Consider the following 26,804-nt stretch of genomic DNA (forward strand, 5'->3'; position numbering starts at 1 on the left):
TGTGATAGCATCTTTTCATCTGCTAATGGGATGGTTTACCAAGTCCCAATCCAGAATAGGTACCAGTCCTTGAGTTTCCTGAACCAAAATGATTGACATCAGAAGGGACCTGGAATCAGGAGGGATGTTAACAAAAATTGTAATGGAGAGTCAGTTACGTTTGAAAATGAATTGGTTAGTAATGTACTTATAAATTGCATGTCTACTGAAGGAAATGATGAGAATTTTAGATATAACATTGAGCTTTCTAATTTAGATGAGAACCTGTCCATATTGAGTGATGGCCCGCCAAACGTTAGCCATTGTAGGAATAGTGAAATTTGCTATATCGCCAGTTGGAATATTGCAGGCTTGACGGCCAAGGAAGATATCTTAGGATGGAAAGAATTTATTGGTTTATTTGATATTATTTGCTTGCAGGAAACATGGTGCAAAAATGTCAAGGGTATTGATGGCTTTGTATCGTATGAACTTCCTGCCTTGGCATCACCCTCTGGTAGAGCAAGTTACCAATTCTGGTGAAAAAGCATGTATTAGTGGGAGCTCATTCCCAAATTCTATGGCTAGCACAAGAAGCGGGTAGAAATATCCTTTTGATAAATTTTTATAATAATATATTTGATGGCACTAAGCACACAGCAATTACTGACTTAGAAAATGCGCTAAGTAGTATTATGAATAATTTTAATGGTGTTTATGAATTTATTTTTGTGGGGGATTTTAATATTTCAGTTTGCCCCTTATCATCTCAGAAGTTATGTGGTGTCTACGATCGTTTAGGGGATGCCGATGTTCATTTTCCCCATAATCTGTATGGAGAAACTCTGAATAGTTTTCTGATAGATTATGATATGGAAATTTTGGAAAATGGAAAGAATGACTTAGGAGAAAGTCTACCGACTTTCAAAGGGAGGGGGGCTAATACTGTCATTGATTTTATGTGCATGTCTTCTAACCTAACCCCCTTGTGCTCAGAACTAAAGGTGGTGGATGTTATGCTAAGTGACCATAACTGCTTAACTATTGAAGCCATGATCTGGAAACCTGCCCCCGTTTCCGATTCGGGTACTGTTGTTAATATTGAACCCCACAGACCCAATGGTTTTAGGTTGAGGTGGATAGGGGATAAAGCCGAAATAACATCTGACTCTATTATTAACAGCTGTATGATAGAAATCACGGCGATCCTCGAACAGGAAGAAAACATGGCTGACAGTATTGATCACTTTGGCAGGATTAATGCAATTATCAATAGGAAGTTCACTAGAGTAGCTGGGCACAATTGTAGACAAAAAAGGGGGTGGTTCGACCATGCCTGTTCTACCGCCCGGAAAGACCTCAAAGAGGCCTTAGCAGTCAAACCGAGAGACAAGGGTCTGGTGACCCAACTTAGGCTGGATTACAACATGACCCTTAAGCGCAGAAAGGCTGAACTCCAGCAGGAAGCTTGGGATAATCTCAGCCAAGCAGCAGAACTGAAGAATTGTACACTGTTTTGGGCCACTGTGAATTGTCCATTTCTTAAGGACAAGAAGGTTCCGGAGCTAACGTCTAACGTGAGTAAGGAATCATGGATTCAACATTTTTCCATTATTTTTGACTCTGGTAACGGACCGATCTCCTCTGGAGATAGTTGGCCTATTGTTGCCTTAAATATCACGATATCTGAGGTTATGGATAGTATTAGAGCCTGTAAGGGAGGGAAGGCCCAGGGACCGGACGGGGTGCCTATAGATGTGTACAAGACCGCCCCGGAGATATGGGCCCATTGTTGGTAAAAAATTTTAATACAGCAGTTAGTTGTGAGATACCGTCAACATGGGCTGAATTAATTATTGTTCCCATTTTTAAAAAAGGTGAGCGGGGTGACGCAAAAAATTATCGGCCGATATCCTTATTGGATTCATCGGTAAAAGTCATGAGCCGGGTCCTTTTAGTCAGATTAGAGGAATGGGCAGAGACCAACGGGATCTTAACCGACAGTCAGTTTGGGTTTAGGAAGGGTCGTGGCACCATTGAGCAATGCTTGAATTTAGAACTTTTGGTAGGGAAATACACCCAGGCCAAAAAAGGGTCTATTTATTTATGTTTCGCTGACCTTAGCAGCGCTTTTGATATGGTAGATCACGCTATACTTTGGGCCAAACTAATTGAAATGGGAGCCCCTGAAGGCATAGTTTACTTCTTGGCCCGCCTGTACGAAAAATTTTGTACCAGTGTTCGGTATGGAACTAATGGGGAGTGTACGAGCAAGTTCAGGATCGGAAGGGGAATAAGGCAGGGGTGTTTTTTAGCACCCCTGCTCTTCACACTCTTTATTAATGAGGTGGATTCTGTTCTACAAACAGTTGCGGCGGACGTCCCGAGAGTTAACAATCTTAACATCCCAGTATTACTCTATGCGGATGACGCCGTGCTGCTGTCCAGGACCCCGTTAGGTCTTCAACGTTTGATGGACAGGTTTGTACAGTTCATCAAGAGTAGGAAGCTGGTGATCAATAGGACAAAAACCTATGTTATGGAGTGTGGGGCAGGACGATCTAAAACGAAACTTAATTCCCATTATTCCATAGAAGGTGAACCGGTCCAAAAAGTTGATAACTTTTGCTACTTGGGGATTACATTCACCAAAAACGGTAATTGGGATATAGAACATAAAGCTGTTAAAACAAAGATGACGAGGAGTGCAAATGGGGTATTTGTATTTGCCAAGAAGTTGGGGAATAGGCGTATTAAAGACATGTTAAATATTTTCCAATCCAGATGTCTTTCCGTGGCCCTTTATGGGGCCGGAATATGGGGTGTGTCACCAGCCGGGAGTCTGCAGGTAGAGGAGAAAATTTTTCTGAAAAGGCTCCTGTGCTTACCTAAATCTACCTCCAATAACTTGGTATACATAAGGAAATGGGGATCCAATTTTTGAACGACATGATCATGTTAAGACCCTTATTATTGTGGCGCACGGTATGGCTGAATGATGGTACCTCTCTGAATAGAGCCATCATCAATGATTGCTTTACTTTGGATCAGCATCTAAAGATCCCCTGGATCAAATATACGATTGATAGCTTCCAGAAGGTTTTTGGGTTTAATGTGTTCAATGATCGATACTGTGCCTCTGAAATTTCTAAGTCCAATTTGAAAGTCACCTTCTTGAATTATTGTGCAGAGAGACGTGCTTTGGAGGAATCGAATCTCTCTACCTGTATGTTGTATAACAGTCTGAATGACTTTATTGGACTCCAACCGTACCTGACACAGGTGACAAGAGTTTCGCACCAGTTTGTGCTGACCAGGATGAGGATGGAAACAGTACATTATCTAGTAGCATGTCCCAATGTAAAAATGCGCCCATCCGGACCTTGTGCTTGTGATAATAATGCTGAGCAAAGCACTATGCACTTTCTCTTATCGTGTCAATTGTATGGTGAACTGCGGAAAATTTTCTTAAAGCCCATGTTGAAAAGATTTGGAGTAAGAACAATCAACGACTCTATGAAACTGCTTTTTAATTTGCACCACCCGGACATTTGCTTTTTTACGGCTACTTTTCTGCTTAAAGCAATTGGTGCTAGGAAAAGCATGTGTTTTTAATTATTTTAATTATTTATTCCATCCCCTTCTGGATAATCATGTATTATGTGTTTTTGTTTTTATTACTGATCAAATGTTCTGTATTTATTACTGTGTGTGCTTTTATGGACATGTTTTCTATGCTCCGAATAAAGCTTTATGAAACTGAAACTGATTCCAACAGGGCTCAGGGCAGCAGCCTAAAATTCCCTCTGTTCGCCCCACATAAACTACACGCATGATTGAAAAAATTATTTTTGTTCACTGTTTTGGTAATTTGTTCTAAACATACATTTGTAATTTTGAAACACAATTTTTTGTATAATTATATGTTCACTTTTCATGTTTTTCACTGTACAGAATATTAATTTGTTGTATAGTAAGTTGAAAAATGTATGGCAACACGTGAAGTTGACGATGTTCTTGCTCTGCCTAAAAATGTTCTTGATATATGACTGAAAAGAAAAATGACACAAAAATAATTGTTGGGATTTACTAATAAATTATGTTTATCCTTGTTCAAAAATCAGTTGTTTGAATTCATATTAGAGGTCTAGGTAAACCCCCTTGTTTGAGAGTGTTCCACATTCATGCACTGCATGAAGAGATAATCCAAGCGTAACCCGCTGTAGTGTGCAGCGGAAATATGCGTGTACTGTCTACTGGTCGTGTTGTGCAATCTCCACAGGTCTGAAAAACCCAGTGCCCTTGTGAATACCCGCAGGGACTAAGCCCCCACCCCCACCCCCACCCGTTCCAAAGCCATTGTCCTATCCAGTTCGTGTGACATTACCGCGTTAATGTCCACCCTCAATGTGAGCACTCCCGGAGGCTCGTCTAGCAGTATTCTGCTTAGCTCAGGGAAGGTTTCTGCATGCAGCTTTGGTGGGATGTGCAGGAGTGTAGGATCTGCTTACTATGGTTACCCCCACTTTTTGCTGGTGTTTCACTGTTTTTCGACTTTAGTCTGACTGGGGCCCTGCTATCCAGCCTAGCTGCTTCCTCTCTAAATTGATTGCATGCACTTTAGATATACTCCAGACAGATTGGTTACTGGGTTACTCTTGTGAGTCCCTAGTATATGGTACCTTAGGTACTAGGGGCATAGGTACCCCAGAGGCCTACCAGGGGCTGAAACATGTATTATGCCACCCCTGGGAAGCCTTACAAAATGGCACCACAGGTCTGCTACTGCAGCATGGACAAGGTGGTGCATGCACCCCTTACTAAGATACAGGTTACCTATATCTACCTTTAAATCACTGACACATATAAACTTATAAGTCACTCCTATGGCAGGCCTTATCAATCCTGAAGGCAGAGTGCTTGGTTTTGTGTGAGAGGGTGCCCATGCATGAGCAGGACGCCTCTGCAGCTTTCGGAATCTATTCTCTGAGGCTGTTTTGTCATGCAGCCAGACATATACTCTTAAGTGCATTATAACCTCGCGATAAATGCTAACTTTGCAATGGCTGCATGGAAACATGTCGTATTTGATGTTAAAGACTTTGGAATCCTACCCCCGCCAGTCCTGGCGGCGGAGGTAGAATTCCACCCTTCTAGAGGGAGAAGACATGTACAAACTAACCTAACCAGTAATAGTTTAAAAAAGCCACAGCATCACAAAATGGATGCTGCAGCCACAGACAGGAGTCTGACCTCCTGCTGCTGGACGAAATTCCGGCAGGGGAGGCCTGGACAATAGGTTTCCTGTCACAGGGAGGTGTAACCACCTCCCAGACATGCTTTAGTGTATTGGGGCTGGGTGGGTGCATTCAGAGAATGCTTTTCAGACAGTGCTGGGGGCACACTTGGTGTCCATGTGCATACCCCAGCTCAAACCGGTTGCAGGGGCACTGGCGCAAAACTGGACAAAGGGAATAGGTGTAACAACCCCTCTTCCCTGACCCTCCCATAGGTCGGTCCCCAGAGTATGTCCAACCCCCTTTCTTAGTATAAGTATGGGAACCGAGTCCTTAGGACTTCCGATTACACCTGGAAGAAACACTTAAACATATATCCTGGAACTTCGACATTCTACTCAACTAGAAGACGGAAGAATCTTCCTTGGGGTCAAGGAGTGACTCCCCTGTTTAAACAGGCACCAAAGAAGCATCTTGCCGGTCTGCATTTCAAAGGATCCTGCCGGATTTGTTACTCAGGACACGGACTTCCAGACTTCTCAGAGGCCGACACGAGATCCCAGCAAAGCTGAGACCCGCGGCCCTCACTAGTGACGTGGAACTGGAACTCCTAGACACCGTGCCAGTTGTAAGTGCATCAACTTCCCAAGCTTTCCTGATGTTGTGTGTTGGGCTACTTGTAGTCCAAGCCCCGAGCACCATTTGCACCGAAGATTGTGGGCCTACACTCCATAAGTGTTCCGTGGGCCCGATACCTTCGGGTGATACGTGCGCTATATAAGTCGCAATACATTCTAGCATTTCCGCTCGATGATCCTTCGCGATCCCTGGTCAGTTGACTGGTGGGTCCCCACGAAGGTAACTCTTCTGTTTCTTGGGCTTTCCTCGTTTCTCCAGATGTGCCCCGACTCCCCACCGACTGGTGAGTCCCTCAGACCTTGCTGGTCTGCACCGAAGCCAATCTTTGCTTTCTGAATGGGTTGCTGTTGCCAAGGCTTGTTGGGTCTAATCCGGATATCGACACCGCAGCACTCGACATCCTTCGTGGGACAGCTCGAATCCAGCTTCTGGTCGTCGTCGACGCCTCCTGGTCCTCGTGGCTGAAGAGTCAAGGTTCACCTTCTTCATCTGAAAGCACCCGACATCGGTGGGCATCCGCTCATCGTCTTCCTGGTCACTGGCTAGTGACCCAGACTCTGTCCCCTCTGCTTTCAGGTTCTTCAGATCTCCAATTCACCCTTGGATCCACCCGGACACGTTCGACTTGGTCGCCAGCAGCACTTTGCAGCAGTTCGCCATTGAAAACGACGACGAAACCCTGGGTGAGGTAACTCGAGTACTCCAGTGCTTCCGTGGGTATTGACTCTAGAACTGCCTAGTTCTAAAGGGGTTTGCTCTAAGTCCTCTTCTAAGGGTCCTTAATATTTAAAATTCCAACCGCGACTTTCCCCATAGAAGTTAATGGTGATTCGCGGCTGCGTTTAGACACTGCACGCGTCCCCCGTGGGTCCCCTGTGTCACTACTTTGGGTGGTTCCTGGTGGCCCCAGCGGTTCTAAAGGCTCTAGGCCTTGTATCTATGACAGTCGTGGTTCTTATACCGCTTTCTTAATATACGGTTTGGTATGCCCCTAGGTCTCAACGTATATTGTGCTAATTTACTGTGTACTAAATAAGTTTACTGAATGTACTTTTGCCTCTAGCATCATAGAGAGACTAGAGGGATGTGTTTAGAATAAATACATATATTTTATATATATACCTGGTGTGGTTCTCTTTTCATTTGATCATTCATGAGATTATAGACTGGTAAAACAAGCTGCTTTACATTCCTTCAAGACTTAGGCTGAAGGCTGCTCTCCACACCTATCACTAGGATAGCTTTCTATATAGGTTGCATTTAAACCTACCATCAATAAGGGTCGTTTGGACTGGTGCAAGGTGCCCACTAGAATAGTGGACAGCATATGCCAGGCCAACTTCTCACAAGATGTATGTTGAACATAAGTTGAGGGTTTGCCCTTCCCATGTCCCAGTCAAAGCCACGATTCTACCCAGAGGGTCCTGCCAGATGCGGCCCTGCACCAGAGGCACTGAGTTTTTAACCAAGATCGCCACCCCCAGTGATCGTGTCATCAAGCCCGCATAAGACACTAAAGTGTACCCATATCGGTTGAACGCTAAGTAGCGGTTACCTCGTAAGTGCGTCTCCTGGAGAAGGACCAGGTCAGGGGAGTGAATACGTAAGTATTGCAGGACCATAGTCCGCTTAATCTTGTCCCCCAGGCCATTCACGTTCCATGTCAGCACTTTCAGTGTAGTCAGGTGCATGGTGTCTGAGTTCCCATTCCCTTCACCAAGCCCAACCCCCCCCCCCCCCCCGGCCCTTAGCTGCCGCCCGATGTGTCTTGTCTGCAAGGATGGGTCATTATGTAAATAGTATGCAACTTTCAACAAACATAACCTTGTAATTAGTAAACTATTTCCCCTCGTATTTGCCCCCCACCCTGCTACCCTGAACTGTAGGTGTAGAACTACCCACTTACCCACTTTGCAGAGCGCCAGTTGCCCCATAAGAACCAAATGAACACCTTGGGGTTGGCTGGCTCCGCAGCTCGTGTATATAGAGTCGCCCTCCTGCCCACATTGCCTCAGTTAGTTAAGTAAACAGTGAATGGTGACCAATTCCTGGACCTCACTTCAGTACCTTGTTCCGGCCATCAGAGGAGACCCAAATACTTATTAAGGTCCTCTGGTGCCTCTCTCACCTTCCAGGTAAGGCACAATTGCCCTTTTTTTTTAATAATGTTCGGGGATTTTTCATGCCCCCCCCCCCGTCAACTGGGTGACGACCGGGGGCCAGTTCCAGAAGATGTTTGTTTCTGTCTTTACGTTATGGATCCCCGGGGGGGGGTGGGAGGGGGGTTTCCAGACTTCATCAGGTGTTGCAAAGTACCAGGATTTGTCATTGTCAAGGACTCTGAGCTTGGCTGGGAACAGGGGCTTTTGACCTCATCGAAGGCGTGGCGTTGCCGTTGGACCATGAGGGTAACGTCCAGAGAGAAACGAATCAACGCATTTTCGTAGAGTAGGTCATCCTTCGTGCGGGCGGTTTGCAGGATTATGTCACAATATCAGAAGTTGAGGATCAGTGCAATTATGATCCGCGGAGGGGCTTCCGGTTTTGGCTGTGGTATCAGTACTCTTTTCACAGAAAAGAAGTTCAACAGGCATTTAGGCTCGAGGTGATTGAGTAGGAGTTCTTCCAGGAGTAGTCTTGTGTCTGGGTGGAAACAGCGTTTACAATGCTGCCATTACATCGCGTTCCTTTTACAACGTGGTCGTTACGAAGGGAAGGCATGAAACTGAACCATAGCCAGGTTAACTCCAATGAACAGGAGAGTGTGCTAAAAAAATTCAGCAAATAGACTATGGACCCCAACAATGTCAAGAGGCTCACCGCCACCTGAAGACCTGAAGGTGGTTCACAGCTGCCTCAGGTGAGACCACCTTCAACAGCCAGTCGTCAAGTTATGGGAAAACTGGCATCCACAAAGTTAAAAGGTGTGCTGCAAACACTGCCATCACATTCATGAACACCCGAGAGGCAGTGGTGGTGCTCAAGCAAAGCAAAGCACAGCAAATTGAAGATGCTCCTGGTCAACCTTGAACCGCAATAGCATCTGTGGGACTTCAGGAACAAGAGAGTAAGAGTCCTGCAGCTCCAAAGCCACCATTAAGTCAACTGGATCCAGGTCAGACAGACCCTGTGGCAGGGAGAACATCTTGAGTTTGCCCTGCAAGAAGGCATTCAGAGGGTGTAGATATAAATTGGGAACAAGGCCTCGGTTCTTCTTTTGACACAAGGAACTAACAGGCGTAATAACCAGTTCATCGAAGACTTCGGGTGAGGATTGCGCACCAAAGAAGAATCGGCTCCAAATCAGAGCGCAGGAAACACATCCGAGCCCAATGGCGGAAAAAAACAATCTAAGGATGGAGCCGATGCCCATGCGCAGTGTAATCCAAAGGAGGAGTCACCTATCTCGTGACTTCCAAAGACTTTTCCGGACAAAAACAAGTGCAAACATCCGGACCCAACACTAGGTGGCGATCTATGCCAAAGTGTGTAATCTGCCGCTCATATGCCTCAAACTAACCAGTTCCTGTTTCCTGGGCCAGAATCTTCTCTATGGCTCCTTTGGCACAAAGAAGCTGCACTTCTTGGAGTAAATAGGACAAGTACTCCTCCAAGGGATGACCCAACTGTCAAATGTTATATTTTGCCACTCTGGAATGCAGTATCTCATACTGCCTCCTACAGAGCGGCCATGTGCCAGTAAAGGCAAAATAAAGAGGCAGACACATTGTGGAGGAGGTGGGACTTGGTTGGGGGTAGGTGATGGTGTTAATGCCAATCTTCTGGAGTAGCCTCAAAAGAGATTAAACTTATGAGGATACAGTCTTGTGGGGACACAAATGTAACCTGCTGTGGGGGAGTCAGGCCTTGGCTAGGGGTATGGGGTGGTGGTATACCAATATACTGGAGTAAACTCAAAAGTGGTGAAACTGGTGAGGATACAGTCTTGTGGGGGCAGAAAAGCCTACGGAATGCGCCATGGCCCAGCTTTCTTGAAAGAGCATGTAAAGAGACTTGCACGTCTCCAGAGAAGGCTGTGGACTTCATCTAAACATGCATCCAAAGCACCACACTAGAGCAAACTGCTTTGCGCAAGCTGTGGGTAGTGTCCAGCACAGAGCGAATAGTGTACTTAGTGGCGCCCTGACCATGGTAGATGGTTTGAGCCAAGTTGGCCCACAATTCTTTAGTGATTTTACCGGAGGGCAGGAACAGAGCTCATACTAGGTGCCTATAAGGGTGTCAGTCAGGCCTCATAAAATTGGAGTAAAGGCTCCAATAAAGTTTGCCCAGGTTGTAATTTCTATGTTAGAACATCGGTTGTGACTTACATAGAGAGCCTTTGCAAGTCCAAAACCTCCACCGCGTGTCTCTCTTCATCACCAGGAAGGAGGCACTCACTTCGGTCGGTAGTCCAGGGAGAGAACACAACCCAGTATATGGGAAAGTGCCCAACCCATTGGCATCTTGTTAATACACATGAAAACTGTCGGCCTCATAATGCTAGGAAACGAACTTCCCTCTCATCACCATGCTCATCCCCAAAGGTTGATTGGCTCTAGTCAAACTGAAAAGTTTGAGGAGTCCTAGGGAACAGCTCTGAGACAAAGGCATATTTCTGACTGAAACTGGGGCCCGGTGCAGTGGAACGGCATCAAGGCACAACCTTGGCCGAGAACAAGATGAATTAATCTCAAGGTTAGGAAGAGAGTCTTATTGTGGTGCCAGTGGAGTCGCTGTCTGAGTCGATGACACGTGGGCCTTAGGGCCCGATTATGATCTCGGTCGTAAGGTCTCCAAACTAACTCAGTGTCATACCAATTCAAGGGACATTATGCTGGAAGAAACTATCCATGATTGAATTTAGATTAAAGACTAGGAATCTTTATTATTAACAATGCTTACCCTAGGGCACATTCAAAATATAATGGCTCATACCAGAATTTTATTAAACGCCTTGTATATGGGTGCACTCCTTATTTTATGTATTTTTATTTATTGTTAATTTGTGTGCTTAACTGTTTCTCAATATATTGCGTGGAGTTGAGAACGCGTTGCACGGATGGGGTCAGTCAAGTGGAGTCTTTAGGGTGGGTAACAGAAAGGAACATCGGGATACGAGACACCGATGAAGCCAAGATTGGGGCTCTGTTTTAAACACAACAGACTGGTATATTTGATGAGATCTAGAAAGATACTAATCAGAAGTTCTATCGCAAATACAGGTTATGACTGGCCCAAGACGAAGTGACGAGGGTTCCCGAAATGCATAGGGCAGGAAACAACAGTCGTCTAAGGAATTTACATCTGAATTGTTGGACAATGATCATTTTTTAACAAATAATGCGGTGTTAACAAGCATGGAGATGCAATTGTGTTAAAAGCTATATACTCAATATGTATCATGTATGCAATGTAATTTTTAATGAACAAGTTTCTTACCTTCGGTAACGATATATCTGTAAGAAACATAGGTTAGCTATTGATTTCTTACCTTAGAATTACCCCCAGTCGTCAGACTGGATCCGAAAACTTTTGTCAGCAGTACCGCTACGCGTTGGAAGGTGGCGTCGGCCGACTCCGTGTTCGTCCTCTGCGTCGTGGTCGCCGGGATGATATTGGGGTAGTGTAGCGAGGTGGGGAGGGAGCATACCCAGACAGACTGGTGGGTCGCTGAATCTGGCCCCGTTGACTCTGCCTTCCCTCCTTATTTTCAGGAACCCTTGGACCCCGAACCGCTACTCCACAACGACTTTGTAGAGGGAGAGGGCGCCTTTAAGTGGGCGTTCGAGGAGGATAGCGAAACCACACCCCCGTGTGACATCCATGGATCGGGAATGGACAAAAAGCAGAAGTGCTATACACCGTGTGCAACGTCACCCCGGAGGAAGAAGGCGAAGAGAGAGGTGGGCAACAAGAGGCGGTCGTGAGAAGAGGTGAAACAAGTGGAGAGCGGAGGAGTGAGGAGAGCGGAGAAGAGAAGCCAGGAGGCCAACGTCCCTGTGAAGCACCGTGTAACACTCCCGAGGGAGGAGTGTGGCTGTCACAGGTACGAAGACGTTTGGCGACCTGGGTGGGGAGAAGGGGGGAAGAACCTCCCGTGTAAATAACCTGTGTACAGATCCATAACCTTTCCTCAAACCTTCCCACCCCCTCTATATCTACCCGATACTACCTTCATCCTGTGCCCGACTCCCTTCCCCTGTCTTCCGTCCCCGTAATCCGTACACCTTTTCCTCACAAACCGTCACTAGCCCCTTTTTTGTAAAGCACTACTCAGCGGTGTCCACTGCACTCCGGGCTTCCCCAAGGGCATATATTGCTCTGACTGTGCACCGACGGCGGTCCCTTTGTTGGTTCTCTTTTGGGGCTGGACGACGCCGAGAGTCCGAGGGAGGAACCCGAGGGAGGAACCAAAGGACATACCATCGAAAGCTGAAGAGGAATCCCCGCACCTAAAGCATCTAACAGGGTTGCCACCACGGATCCTGCACACTTCGCTAGAGAAAGACTAACATCACGCAGCAGAAGAGCTTTGTTGAAAATAAAACCGGCTTTGCCCAAGAAAGGTCTCAGGTCTGTTACTAACCCCACGCTACAAGTGGTGTCAGAAGTGGGATCCAGTCCCTCTATCCAGTTGACAGAGATGGAGCAGGTAATTCAACACCTGATTGAGGGACAACAAAAGCTGGAGTGGGCTGTGAACCAGCAGATAACAACAGCGGACGCTGATAGGACTCTGTATAAAAATACAATCAGCGCCCAGTTAGAAGGGCTACAGAAAGTCGTCCAGAATCCCTCCGCCCCTACACCTCTGGAGAGAAGAAGTATGGCGCCCCCATTCAGCCGGGGTGTCATCACAAAAATGCATACCAGGGGAAGACCCTGACGCGTTCCTCACGAATTTTGAGAGGGCAGCACACGCTTGCGGATGGCCGGAAGATAAATGGCCGTTCTTTCTGGCTCCTCTCTTAACTGGGGAAGCACAAGCAGCTTACCAGGTTGCCAACCATGCTGGGGCCACCCGGTATGCAGAAATAAAGGATGTGATCTTAGATCATTTAGGGCTGGATGCAGAAGCATACAGAATAAGGTTTAGAAAGGAGAAGGGACTAACAGGAGAGAATCCCAAGACTCTCTTTCTACGCCTTAAGATGGCGGCTGATAAGTGGCTGAAGCCCGAAAGTCGCAGCAAGGACGAAATCATGGCGAGTATATATCTCGAACAGTTTATGGAGGCCTTGCCTTTCGGGACACTCAGGGGCTGAGAAGACCACCCAAAATATTCTGAAGCACTTCTTTTGGCCAGATATCTATAAAGAAGCAGAGGTATATTGCAAACAGTGCGAGGTGTGCCAAAAGAAGAACATGTACAAACCTCCTGCGGTACCCCTCCAGCCCATACCCGTGATTGGGAATCCCTTTGAAAGGGTGGGGATGGTCCTGATAGGTCCTCTTCCACGTACAGCAAGGGGACACACTCACGCTCTGGTAGTGGTAGACTACAACACCAGGTTCCCAGAAGTCTTCGCCCTAAGTTCCCTAACCACTAAAAACGTAGCCGAGAAGGTAGTGGAGCTGTTTTCGAGGGTGGGATTTCCCCGGGAGATCCTGACGGATCAGGGTATGCCCTTTGTATCAAAAAGGATGAAAGAGGTATGTAACATGCTTGACCTCCATCACATTCGCACCTCGGCCTATCACCCGCAGACAGACAGGCTTGTCTAGCGCTACAACAGGTCGCTCAAAGCTACCCTAAAAAAGATGTTAACCCTGGAGAATAAAGAATGGGATAGAATGTTGGCCTTGGCCCTGTATGTCCTGAGGGCCCAGGTACAGAGTAGCCTAGGGTATTCCCCCTTTGAGCTTCTTTATGGTCGTCAACCCCGTTCTCTCCTGGAGATAATGAAAGAGGCCTGGGAGAGGGAAGAAGGTACCGACCAAAAGACCTTGTTGGAGTACACACAACAACTGAGATCCAAACTGGGGAAGTTAAGAGATCTAGCGTACTCCAACCTGGAGAGGTCCCAGCAAAAACAAAAATATCATTATGACAAGGGAAAAAGGTGGAGAACCCTGGAAAAGGGAGATTGGGCCCTAGTGTTACTCCCCTCATCAGCCCAGAAATTTAAAAGCGAATGGATGGGGCCATATCCGGTCATAGACACTCTGGGTAAAACCACATACAGGCTACAGATCTCCCCAGCACGACAGCAGTGTTTCCATATCAACATACTAAAGAAATGGATCGGTCCTTTACCCAAGGACACACATTTCGGCCTACCGTCTCAAGAAGAGGGTTCAACATTGGAATACCTGCCCATTAACCCAGAACTATCGGAGACCGAAAGAAAAGAGCTGCTAGGTACTTTACGTCTCTTTTCTGGTCTCTTCTCTGACACACCGGGTAGAACACACATGGCTGAACATCGCATAGAGACTGAGGAGGGAAAGATGGTAAAGCAGAAGGCATATAGAATACCGGCAGCCCGAAGGGAAGACATAAAAAGGGAAGTAAGGGACATGCTCAGGCTTGGGGTGATACGACCATCAAGTAGTAACTGGTCGTCGCCTATAGTTATGGTTCCCAAACCAGATGGGTCGACCAGATTCTGTATGGACTTCAGGGCCCTCAACGCCATATCATCCTTTGATGTCTTCCCGATACCTCGTGTAGACGAGCTGATAGAGAGAATCGGTGAAGCCCGCTATATCACCACGCTGGACCTCACTAAGGGGTACTGGCAGGTCCCCTTAAGAGAAGAGGATAGACGCAAAACCGCCTTCGCCACAGATGATGGGCTGTTCGAGTTTACCGTTCTGCCCTTCGGCCTCCACTGGGCCCCGGCAACGTTCCAAAGACTCATGAACAAACTCCTAGCTCCCCACACACAATACTCATCCGTGTACTTGGATGATATTGTTATATTTAGCAACACGTGGAAAGAACACCTAGACCACATAGCCAGAGTCCTAACCGCTCTTCAGACCGCAGGGTTACATATAAACTCAAAAAAATCCTGTGCGGCCTTTTCCAAAGTGAAGTAACTCGGATTCATGCTGGGAGAGGGAGTCATAGCCCCCCCCAAGAAGAAAAGGTTAAAGCCATAACCCATACCACCTTCCCCACCACCAAAAAGGAATTAAGAGCATTTTTGGGGCTCATCGGGTATTATAGGCGATTCCTAGTAAACTTTGCGGAGACAGCAGCTCCGCTTACTGATCTCCTGAAAAAGAACGTAAAGAACACTCTGATGTCACCCCCTCCGGAAGGGGCAAAAAGGGCCTTCGAAAGATTAAAAGAAACAATAACCTCCAGTCCGGTTCTGATACCCCCTGACTTTCGCAAACCCTTCACTCTGGCTACGGACGCTTCCAATGTGGGCATAGGTGCCGTTCTGTCACAAGAAGGGGAGGATGGGAACGAACACCCAATACTCTTCATAAGTAGGAAGTTGCATCCCAGAGAGAGGAACTACCCCACTGTGGAACAAGAATGTTTGGCCATGAAATGGGCCATTGATAAACTACAATATTATCTGGAAGGTCGATCCTTTGTGCTATACTCAGATCACGCACCCCTCCAATGGATGCAAAGGAACAAATCCCACAATCCTAGGGTCTTACGATGGTTTCTGTTTCTACAGCCTTTTGCCTTCTTAGTGAGACAAAGGAAGGGGTCGGAGAACGGTAACGCGGACGATCTGTCCAGGACTCCTGTTTCCCCGAGCGGGAGAATCCAAGGGTTGAGGAGTGTCGCGAGGTGGGGAGGGAGCATACCCAGACAGACTGGTGGGTCGCTGAATCGGGCCCCGCTGACTCTGCCTTCCCTCCTTCCCTTCAGAAACCCTGGGACCCCGAGCCACTACTCCACGACGACTTTGAAGAGGGAGAGGGTGCCTTTAAGTGGGCGTTCGAGGAGAATAGCGAAACTACACCCCCATGTGACGTCCATGGATCGGGAATGGACAAAAAGCAGGAAGTGCTATACACCGTGTGCAACGTCACCCCGGAGGAAGAAGGCGAAGAGAGAGGTGGGCAACGAGAGGCGGTCGTGAGAAGAGGTGAAACGAGTGGAGGAGTGAGGAGAGCGGAGAAGAGAAGCCAGGAGGCCAACGTCCCTGCGAAGCACCGTGCCACACTCCTGAGGGAGGAGTGTGGCTGTCACAGGTACGGAGACGTTTGGCGAGCTGGGTGGGGAGAAGGGGAGAAGAACCTCCTGGGTAATAACCCATGTGCAGACCCATAACCTTTCCTCAAACCTTCCCACCCCCTGTATATCTACCCGATACTACCTTCATCCTGTGCCAGACTCCCTTCCCCTGTCTTCTGTCCCCGTGATCCGTACACCTTTTCCTCACAACCCGTCACTAGCCTCTTTTTTGTAAAGCACTACTCCGCGGTGTACACTGCACTCCGGGCTTCCCCAAGGGCGTATACTGCTCTGACTGTGCACTGACGGCGTTCCCTTTGTTAGTTCTCTTTTGGGGCTGGACGACGCCGAGAGTCCGAGGGAGGAACCAAAGGACATACCATCGAAAGCTGAAGAGGAATCCCCGCACCTAAAGCGTCTAACAGGGTTGCCACCACGGATCCTGCACACTTCGCTAGAGAAAGACTAACATCACGCAGCAGAAGAGCTTTGTTGAAAATAAAACCGGCTTTGCCCAAGAAAGGTCTCAGGTCTGTTACTAACCCCACGCTACAGGTAGCTACATAGACGCCACCCTTGCGGGCTGACGTTAGTTCTGTACACGACTTTCCACGCAAGAAGCGCAGAGCTATGCAAGATTCTGACGACTGGTGCACAAAACTAGGGCCCTGAAAGGAAGTTCTTAACCCTAGAAGTCAGTTCGCAGAACAGGGAGGATGGGTGGGGAGGTAAGGAATCTATAACTAACCTAAGTTTCTTACAGATATATAGTTATAGAAGGTAAGTAACTTGTTCATCTGAAAGAAACCGTTATAGATTCCTCACATTAGAATAGATACCCCAGCAATACCAACCTCGGAGGTGGGTCTGCGAACTAAGTTCACACCAGAAAGTCCTGGAGAACAGAACAGCCACAGAAGCAATCTCTCGGGACGTGGCTGTCCAGGCACTAGTGTTTGGTGAACGTATGCAGTGTTGCCCACGTAGCTGCATGACAGATGCCATTAAGGAGGATTCCCCGTCCCAAAGCAGTGGTGGCTACCATTGCCCTGGAGGAATGGGCGCGCTGTCCCACTGGAGGCCCCTTCTTTGCTAAAGAATAGCAAGCTTTGGTGCACAGAACGACCCACCTGGAAATGGTCTGTTTGTGCATGGCCCGACATTTCTTAGCACCCATGTAACCAACAAAGAGCTGGTCGTCCTCCCGGAATTGTTAGGTGCGATCCAAGTAGAAGGAAAGCACACTGGGTTTTGGATCCAGACGGTGGAGCCTCTCTTCCTCTTTTGAAGGATGCGGAAGCGGAAAAAAGGTGGGCAAAGTGATGGTTTGGCCAATGTGGAAAGTAGTAACCACTTTGAGAAGAAAGGAAGTCCTAGTTCTAAGAACAACCTTGTCCGGATGGAAAGCCAGAAAGGGAGGCTTGGAAGAAAGAGCTTGTAGCTCACTCACCCTACGTGCAGAGATGATGGCCACCAGAAAGGCAGTTTTCAAAGTGAGAAGTCTGAGAGGACAGTTATGTAGCGGCTCAAAGAGAGCACATATAAGGTAAGTAAGAACCAAGTTCCAGTCCCAATGAGGCATTACGAAGGGAATAGGAGGAAACAGATGAGTAATGCCCTTAGGAAATCTATTTACAACAGGGGACTTGAAAAGAGAAGGCTGATTAGGAAGCCTAAAAAAATCTGAAATGGCTGCGCGATAGCCCTTAGGAGTGCCCAGAGCAGAGCCCTGATGGGCCAAAGAAAGGAGGACCAAAAGAACCTCAGAAAGAGAGGCGAAAAGGGGATACCGTCTAAGTGGAGGGACGCCTGGCTGCCAAGATAACATTGCAGACATCAGGAGGCAGGTCAAAAGATGTCAACTGCCGCCGCTCAATCGCCACGCATGGAGGTGGAGGCTGGACAGGAGTGGGTGGAGGACGGTCCCCTGCTACTTCAACAGAAGAAAATCCCGAAGAGGCAGTGTGATTGGATGATCGATGGCCATGTTGAGCAGCTCTGGATACCAGACTCTTCGTGCCCATTCCAGAGCCACAAGAATGACTTGGGCCCGGTGGCGCTTGATCTTCTTCAGCACTCTGGGCAGAAGTGGTATAGGCGGAAAGGCGTATAGTAGACCGCAACTCCACTCGCAACGAAAAGCATCGCCTAGCGATTGCCATCTTGGAAATTCCAACATGCAGAATGGCTGCCATTGCACGTTCTCTTCGGTGGCAAATAGATCTAAACAAGGCTCTTCCCACCGCAGAAAGAGACCTTGCACCACCTCCAAGTGAAGACGCCATTTGTGATCCATCATGCATCTGCGGCTGAGTTTGTCCGCCCTGGCATTCAGAGAACCTGCCAGAGAACCTGCCAGGTGTTGAACCACCAGGGACATGCCCTGGTGTTCCAGCCATGTCCAGAAGCTAATCTCCCGATATAGGGTCCACGACCCCACCCTGCCTTGTTTGTTGCAGTACCACATGGCGGTCGTGTTGTCCGTGAACACCTGCACCACTCTACCCCGGACATAGGGAAGGAATGCTTTGAGTGCAAGATGAATCGCCCGAAGCTCCAGAAGGTAGATGGGAAGCCCGGACTCCGCCGGAGACCAGAGGCCTCTGATCTTCACCTCTCCCATGTGGCCGCCCCATCCCAGAAGTGATGCATCGTCACCACTGTGAACTCTGGGTGGGGAAGGGTGAGGGACCCAATCCTGGTTCGTTAGCCACCACTGCAATTGGTGTGCAGTGCCCTCCAAGATCTGGACGCAATCAGACAGATTCCCCGGATGCTGTGCCCACTGGAACTTTAGGTCCCTCTACAGAGCCTGCATATGCCATCTGGCATGGTCCACCAGCAGGATGCAGGAGGCCATCAGACCCAGCAGCCGGAGGGTCGTCCCGATCGAAACCCGGAATAGAGGCTGAAAGATCAGAGTCATAGGCCGAATATTCCAGACTCTCTGTTCGGGAGAATAAACCCGAAACAGCGTTGTGTCCAGAACCGCTCCGATGAAGAGGAGCTTCTGTGAGGGGGTCAGGTGTGACTTCGGCATGCTGATGGAGAATCCCAGAGAAAGCAGGAGGTCGGCTGTAGTCTGGGGGTGGGAGATAACAGGCGGGGCGGGCCTACCTTCAACAGCCAGTCATCGAGATAGGGGAAGACTGGAACCCCTGATCTGCAACCACCGCCGTCACTTTCGTGAACACCCGAGGAGTGATGGTAAGGCCAAAGGGGAGCAAGGTAAACTGAAAGGACTCGTGGCCTACCATGAATCACAGGTAACGCCAGAGAGCCGGCAGGACGGGGATGTGAAAGTAAGCGTCCTGCAAGTCCAACGCTACCATCCAGTCTCCAGGGTCGAGGGCAGACAAGACCTGAGCAAGTGTCAACATTTTGAACTTTTCCTTCCGTAGGAAGTGGTTGGCGTTCCTGAGATCCTAGATAGGACGAAGGACGGAGGCCTTTGTCCTTCTTGGGCACCAGAAAGTAGTGGGAATAGTAACCATGACCTACTTCTGGGACAGGAATGCGCTCGATGGCTCCCTTGGCCAAGAGAGCCAAAACTTCCTGTTGAAGGGTCAGGTGATCCTCCGATATGCGATGGTACTGAGGTAGCATGGCTGGAGGGGTAGTCTTGAAGGGGAGGGAGTAGCCACTTCGGACTCTCTGCAAAACCCACCTGTCCGATGTGATGGTGCGCCAGTGGGGGAGGTGATGGTGAATCCTGCCGTCCACTGGCGTGCTGGAGGCCCTGAAAGGTCGGGCAAGGAGGGTTTGGAGGCTGCTGCAGAGGGGGCTGTGGAGGCCTGGTCCTCCCACTAGCCCCCAGAACTATGGCGCTGATTCCTACATCCTCGGCTGCCCATGAGCTGAACAGCTTGCGCCGGCCTGTGGCTCTGGGCGGGACGTGGCTGAGCACCCCTTCCGTAGCCACGAAAGGGCAAAAGGGTGGGTGGTGGAGGGGCCCAAGGACCTGGCCGTAGCCAGAGAGTCCTTAAAACGCTCCAGCGTAGAAAAGGCGACGGCCAACAAAGGGGATGTCCATAAGAGTGGATTGGACATTCCAGGAAAGACTAGTTGACCTCAACCAGGTGTAGCGTTGAAGGGCTTTGGACGTGGAAATCATCCTGCCTAGTGAGTCGGCGATACCCAGCCCACTGCAGATGGTAAACTTCGCTGTGCCTCTACCTTCAGTAACCGCCAGAGAGTACGGCCCAGGCCTCCTACGGGCACTGAGGCAGCACTTGCGCAACCGTGTCCCACACAGAGTGGGTGTAACAGCCCAACAGACATGCAGTGTTTACTGACCGCAGTCCCAAGCTGGAGGAAGAAAACATCTTCCCAAGAAGATGCTGCTTTGTGGATTCTCTCTCCGGTGGAGCGGTAGGTAATGCGGCCTTGGAGGAAGAGACTTGGACCATCAAGTTCTCAAGCTCTCTGTGTTGGGCCTGGAGCCCAAAAGGATGTCTGTCAGGGCTTCATTAAACGGTAGCAGGATTGCCGAAGAGCTCACCGCTGGTTAAAGCAGCTATGTCAGGAGCTTAGTCCTGACTGCCACCGTAGGTAGCACGAGGTGGAGTGCCTCGGCCGCCCCACGCAACACCAATGCATACGATGCTCCCTCCTCCGTAGCCACGGTAGGAGGAGACAACATGCCAAGGTCTGGTGAGGTATCCAGACCACTGGCTTCCCCCAGGTCCTCTCTCCAGTCCTGTTCATAAACTAACTGGACGGTTAAAGGGTCCCCTGGCCTCCTCAGTCCTCCTCACTCTCCTCTGGCTGCCAATCATGTCTCAAATAGCCAGGGTAGAACAGGGGCACAAAAGTACCCGTTGGCGCTGGATCCGGCATCAGTCGACCCCGGTCCAACTCCGTGTCTACTTTGAGGTGAAGGCCGGGATCGACGTCAGCTCGGACACAGCGGATACCAGCTGCAGACGTGGTGCCGGTGGAATCAGCACCGGGGGAGGTATAACAAGGTTGACTGGCGCCAATCCGGATCCAGGCCTGGATTCAAGGGGGCCCTGCAGTGCCGAGGCACAAGCCGCCGAAGGCCCAGGGCCCCCAGCCGAGTCAGCGGGGCCCAAAGGCGCGCCGGCAGAGTCGTGCTGCCCAAAGATGGCATGAATTGCTTTTTAAAACTGTCGAGGCTGGACAGGGGTCGCTCCTGGTCCTGGGAAGGGGGGGGGGGGGGGGGAACCTGAAGCTGACCCTTCGGGCTCCACACGCGGAGCCGCAAGTGGAGCATCACCTGCATCCCTCGTTGTGTTGGCAGTCAGACGGGGAGAAGTCGAAGAGTGAAGATGCTTCTTCAACTCCTTCTTGTGCTTTGACTTACCTAACCCAGAGTGCGAGGACTTAGATGAAGGATGGTGGTAGCTCCTCGACCTTCTATGTGACCGGGACTTCGAACAGCACAGAGCCGACTGCCGGGCCTCGAGAAACTTTCGGAACCACTCCCACAGAGACTACAGATACATGGTCCGGCAGTCGGAGCACATTTTGGGGTCGTGGTCGCGCTCCAGGCAGAAGAGGCAAACGCGGTGGATCCGTCACCGACATCAGTTAGCTACAGGAACCGCAAGCTTTGAAGCCAGGCATCCCTCGTGCACCAGGAGTCATTACTCAAAAAACGGTGTCGACAAAAATCGAGAAAAAAAGTCTGTCAAAAAAAGACTGGGGTACCGCTCTCTCCAGATCTGGGCCTGCTGGCGCTGAAAAAGAAATAACTGACGTCAGCGAGCAAGGGCAGCGTCAATGTAGCTACCGCAACGTCATCCTGAGTTGACCGACGCCACCTTCCGACGGCCAGGGGTACTGCTGATGAAAAACTTTCCGGATCCAGTCTGAAACCTGGGGGTACTTCTAAGGTAATGAATCTATAACTAAATGTTTCTTTCAGATATTGTAAAAATGATTATGTTGATGCAATAATCATAATAGAAGCATATTGAACAGCACAGGAGTACTGGTATTATATGATAAGATAAGCGGTTGGTACAACCTAAAAGTAATTTGATTTGTTAAATACAATTAAAGCAGTGCACCCAGGTAGTTTCAGGCTCTATAGCCCCTGAACTCTTTTTCATTCGAAGATAGCAGAATTTGCCATCTAGCAATGAAAAGATTACAATTTGCGCTGGTGATTTGTGAATAATGTATTTTCATAGTGTAACTTAACATAAGGTGTTAATTTATGAAGTGCACCTGCACCCCAAAGGGTATGTTGGCACTGAATAATAGAGGTTTGTTGTTCTCCAGCTCTAAGGTACTCATTTCTGTCATATTCTTGAAACATGTACATCACCCAGGGTGCTGACATTTGGGGAATGACCCAGATACATCAGGGTGCCATCAGCATGCAGGAATACCCTATCCTTTTGCAAAAGTCACATAAAGGTCACCAAAAGCTCCCTAGACTCAGATCAGGGAAGAGACACTCTGACAAGAGTTTAAATACTACGGCAAATGACAGGCAAGAGAGGCTAGCTGTGTTTTGTTCATTGTCTCACTCTGGGTTTCATGCAAAAGTTGCACCTTATTAGTAACTTCGGTGCTTGACTCCTTCATCAGCTCCCTTCTCCCTACAGTTGAGGCGAAAACACATCCAGCGTAAAACTGCTAACAACGAACATCATCATATTAAATTGAAATAATTAGATAGATACTACTTTGGGACTGTTTCCATCAGAGATGCTTACTTTTCTGTGGCTTTTGGAGTGTTCTTCTCTTCGCCTCTTGCAAAGGGACCCTCTGACGCCTCTTTCATGAAGGTGAAGTACATTTCTGCATCCATATCTGGGTCAGCCTTACCCACTAGCTTCAGGATGGAAGCATGAAGTCGAAAAAATACCTTCCAAATAAACCAAAAGGAACATTAGCAAAGCAGACCTTTGGAGCTAGGTCTTCAAATTTTACTGTAGAAATGGCTATCACAGAAAACAATAAAAGCCTTATGGAATAATAATGGGTTCATTCAGGCTAATGCATTAGCCATAATCTCATGATGATCACCCTACTTCCAAAATCAAAACTAAATGTTCAAAAGACTTTTTCACTGAAAAATAAAAGTACTGATATTTACATTGGTCCCTATTTATGCATTACAGGCATTTCAAAACTGTCAAAAAGACTATCAGTATTTCCCCTCAGACAAATCTACCTACTTATATAACATAAAAGAGCAAGTCACTTACCTTTGGTAACAATCTTTCTGGTGCATACTAACCTCAGAGTCCTCATCTTGTGATTATTCCCCAGGCGTCAGACTACATCTGGAAACTTTAAAGAGTGCATTTGTGCACTGATAGGTGGCGTTGTGCCGCTCTGCTCTGACTTCGTTCCACTCTTGAAGTGCAGAGTGGGGACAAATATAAGAGCAACCCATGCAAGCTAACATCATTTGCTTTCTTAGGCAGTCAACACCCACAACGGCAGATTGGCATAAGCAGTGTGTAGAACTTGAAATTGGGACCTTTTTTTAGAGTACCCACCAGAAAGATTGTTACCGAAAGAAAGTAACTTGTTCTTCTGATGGATACATCTAAATGCAGTATTCCAATCTTGTGAATAGATACCACAGAGGTACCTTGCAAGAAGGTTGGTCTGTGACGGGCTCTACAGGACCAAGCGGGCAAAATGCCCATCTCAATGGACCGGACTGTAAAGACAGCAGTACTTCATGAACATAATTACCAAAGACCACATTGCCGTCTGTCAAATATCAAGAACATGCACTTCGCATGCCAATGCAGTAGTGTCAGCTTTGGCTCAGGTAGAATGAGACAGTAAGCCTTTTGGGGGCTCCGTCTTCACAAGGGCGTGGTAGATCTTGATGCCAAGAACAATCCGTTTTTGCATTGCCTTACCCATATTTTGCCCAGGAGAACCCTATAGAAAGCTGATCTTCCACCCAATGTTCTTTGGTGCGATCTACATAAAATCTTAGCTCCCTGTTAGAGTCCAATTGATGAAGTCTCTCCTGCTTCTTATAGGGATGAGGTGAAGGAAAGAATGCTGGAAGCGGGACCGCCTGCTTCATATGAAATGGAGTAACTACCTTCCGCAGAAAAATAGTTTGGGTCCTCACACTAACTTATCTAGAAAGAATGTAGTATAAGGTCGGTTGACAGTAAGAGCCTGCAGCTCGCTCACACACCTATCTGATGTTATGGTGATGAGAATATCAGTTTTCAGCATCAGAAGCCTTAATGGACAACTATGTTTGTTTGTTTGTAGATTTATATAGCGCTGTTTGTTACCTGTGAGTGTATCTAGGTGCTGTCCATGGGCAAGGGGTGACTAAGTGATTTGCCAAGGAGACACATGGTGTTGCGCCAGGATCCCCAGCTCCCAAGTCAACAGCTCTGGTCTCTGTGCCATATTCTCGCACACTATGCAGTGGCTCAAAAGGGGTGCACACCAAAAAAGTGAGAACTAAGTTAAAGTTCCACTGTGGCACGACAAACAATGTTGGGAAAACAAATGTTGCAAACCTTTCCAAAAATCTCATCAAAAGAGATGTCTTAAATAAAGAAGGCTGATCTGCTAAAAAACCTATTAAAAAAACAGAAAAACCACAAAACAGCTGAAGGAGTCAACAAATTGCCTTTACCAGTGCTCAATGCAAGTATTTGCTGGGCAAGGGCCAAAAAAAATAAAACAACTTCGCCTGTAGTGGGTTAAAATGCCAGGTGCTGCACCAAGTGACAACTTTATCCCAAAGACTGGTGTACATACATTTTGTGGAGGAACGATTCACTGGCAAAATGACAACAACCTCAGGAGAAAGGTAAACCACCACCGTTCAATCTCAAAGTATGGAGCTGTAAATCATGCAAGCTCCGGTTCAGGGCCATGCGCAGCTACAACAGAAAAACCTCTTTAAGCAGTAGCTTCATCGGAGAACAAATGCTCACGCCCAGGAGTTCCAGGTACTACACTCTCCTGGTCCAGTCCAGGGGCGATAGGATAACTTAGGCCCAGTCTTTACTGATCTTCCTCACAACGCAGGGCAGGAGAGGCAGCAGCTTGAAAGTCCTAAGTTCCACTCTAGATGGAATGCATCTCTGAGAGAGAGCCTACTTTGGAACTCCAAAGTGCAAAAGTCTTGACATCAGTTCTTGTCGGTGGCAAAAATATTGAGGCAGAGTTCACCCCATTGATAGGTGATGCCTTGCGTCAGCTCCAGTTGTAACTGCCATTCATGGTCTGCTAACCATCGGTGGTTGAGTTTGTCTGCAACGGTGTTTAGAGATCCTACCGGATGATTTACTAGCAGAGAGACTCCCTGGCGGTTCAGCCACTTCCAGAGGCGTAGAGCCTCCTAGCACAGGACCCAAGACCCCACCCCTCCCTGCTTGTTGCAGTAGCACATGACTATGGTGCTGTCCGTAAGCAACTGCAACAGCCTTCCTCTGATTGCGGGAAGAAAGACCTTATACACCAAACAAATCACCTTCAACTATGACAGACTAATGTGGAGTTGGGTTTCCTCCACGTACCAGAGGTCTCTGATCTCCACCTCTGCCAAATACCCCCCCAACCCAGAAGATATGCATCTGCCACCACTGTATATCTAGGTGGGATAGGGACAGGGGTGTGCACTGGCCTAATCACAGTCTAACAGCCACTCCAGTAGATCTCCTACAATCTCACCTGAAATCTGGAAGCAACCCAACAAACTCCCCTGGTGCTGTGCCCACTGGGACGGGAGGTCTGATTACAGAGCCTGCATAGGCCATATGGCACGTTTTACCAACAGGAAGCCAATAGTAGCCTCAGAGTCATCCACACTGAGATCCAGAACAGAGTCTCAAACATCAGAATCATAGCCTGATTGTCCTGGTATCGCCACAGCAGGGCAAAGTCACGAAACAGTACCATATGCAGATTGGATCTGAGAAACAGGAGCGTCTGTAAGCAAGTCAAGTTTGATTTAGGCATGTTGATAGTGAACCCCAACCGAGTTAGGAGTTTCGCTGTCATCTGGAGGTGGTTAACGACTGTGTGAGCGAGCCCACTTTCAAGAGCCAGTGGTCGAAGTAGGGGAAGATTGGTACACCCAAACTCCGAAGATGCTGTGACCACTTCCATCACTTTTGATGCACTGGTGGGTCCAAAAGGAAGCAATGTGAACTGAAATTTCTTCTGGCCCGCTATGACCCACAGTTAGAGCCTGTGGGGCTGCAGAATGGGAATATGGAAATAGGTTTCCTTCATGTACGATACCACCATCAAGTAGTCATCGTCTACGGTAGACAGGACCTGGGCTAGAGTCAGCATCATGACTGTATCCCTCGATAGGAAGACATGAAGAGGGTGAAGTTGTAAAATAGAACGAAAGCCTTGGTCCCTTTGAGCACAAGGAAGGAGCAAGAGTAACACCAAGTTACTACTACAGAGGCTGAAATCCTCTTTATGGGCCCTTTGGCCAAAGGGGTCTGTGCTTCATGATGCAAGATGGACAGGTGCCCCTCCGTCAACCGACCTGATCGGGGTGGAATGTGAGGTGAGAAGTAAAGAAAGGAGAAGGCTTAGCCCGATGTACAATTTGAAGGGCCAACTTCTCTAAAGTGATGACTTGCCACCCTTGGAGGACATATGTCCGACACAGTGGCGGTGTGCCCGCAAGGCCACATTAAATTGGTTTTGTGACTGCGAATGCTGGAGATGTGGGGGACTAAGCTGTATGTTTTCTCTGCTTTACTGGTTTTATCTGTGTGCCATGGCCTCAACCACCAAAGGGCTGAAATGCCTTCTTCACTGGAGGAGAAGTCAACGCTGAAAGCTCCTGCCATACCCATGAA

At 48.2% G+C, this 26,804-nt stretch overlaps 1 protein-coding gene across 8 annotated transcripts in view; it reads right to left on the reverse strand.

Annotated features, from left to right (window-relative positions):
• Positions 1 to 26,804, reverse strand: part of CABIN1 (calcineurin binding protein 1) — a 1,271,888-nt gene that overhangs the window by 578,527 nt on the left and 666,557 nt on the right. For all 8 annotated transcript variants that reach the window (XM_078667788.1, XM_078667793.1, XM_078667787.1 and 5 more), the window contains one exon: positions 22,698 to 22,849. In XM_078667788.1, the coding sequence (XP_078523914.1) occupies positions 22,698 to 22,849 (152 nt within the window). The remainder of the gene's footprint in view (positions 1 to 22,697; positions 22,850 to 26,804) is intronic.

This window comes from Lissotriton helveticus, chromosome 11, assembly GCF_964261635.1.
Source record: "Lissotriton helveticus chromosome 11, aLisHel1.1, whole genome shotgun sequence".
Classification (NCBI taxonomy): Eukaryota; Metazoa; Chordata; class Amphibia; order Caudata; family Salamandridae; genus Lissotriton; species Lissotriton helveticus.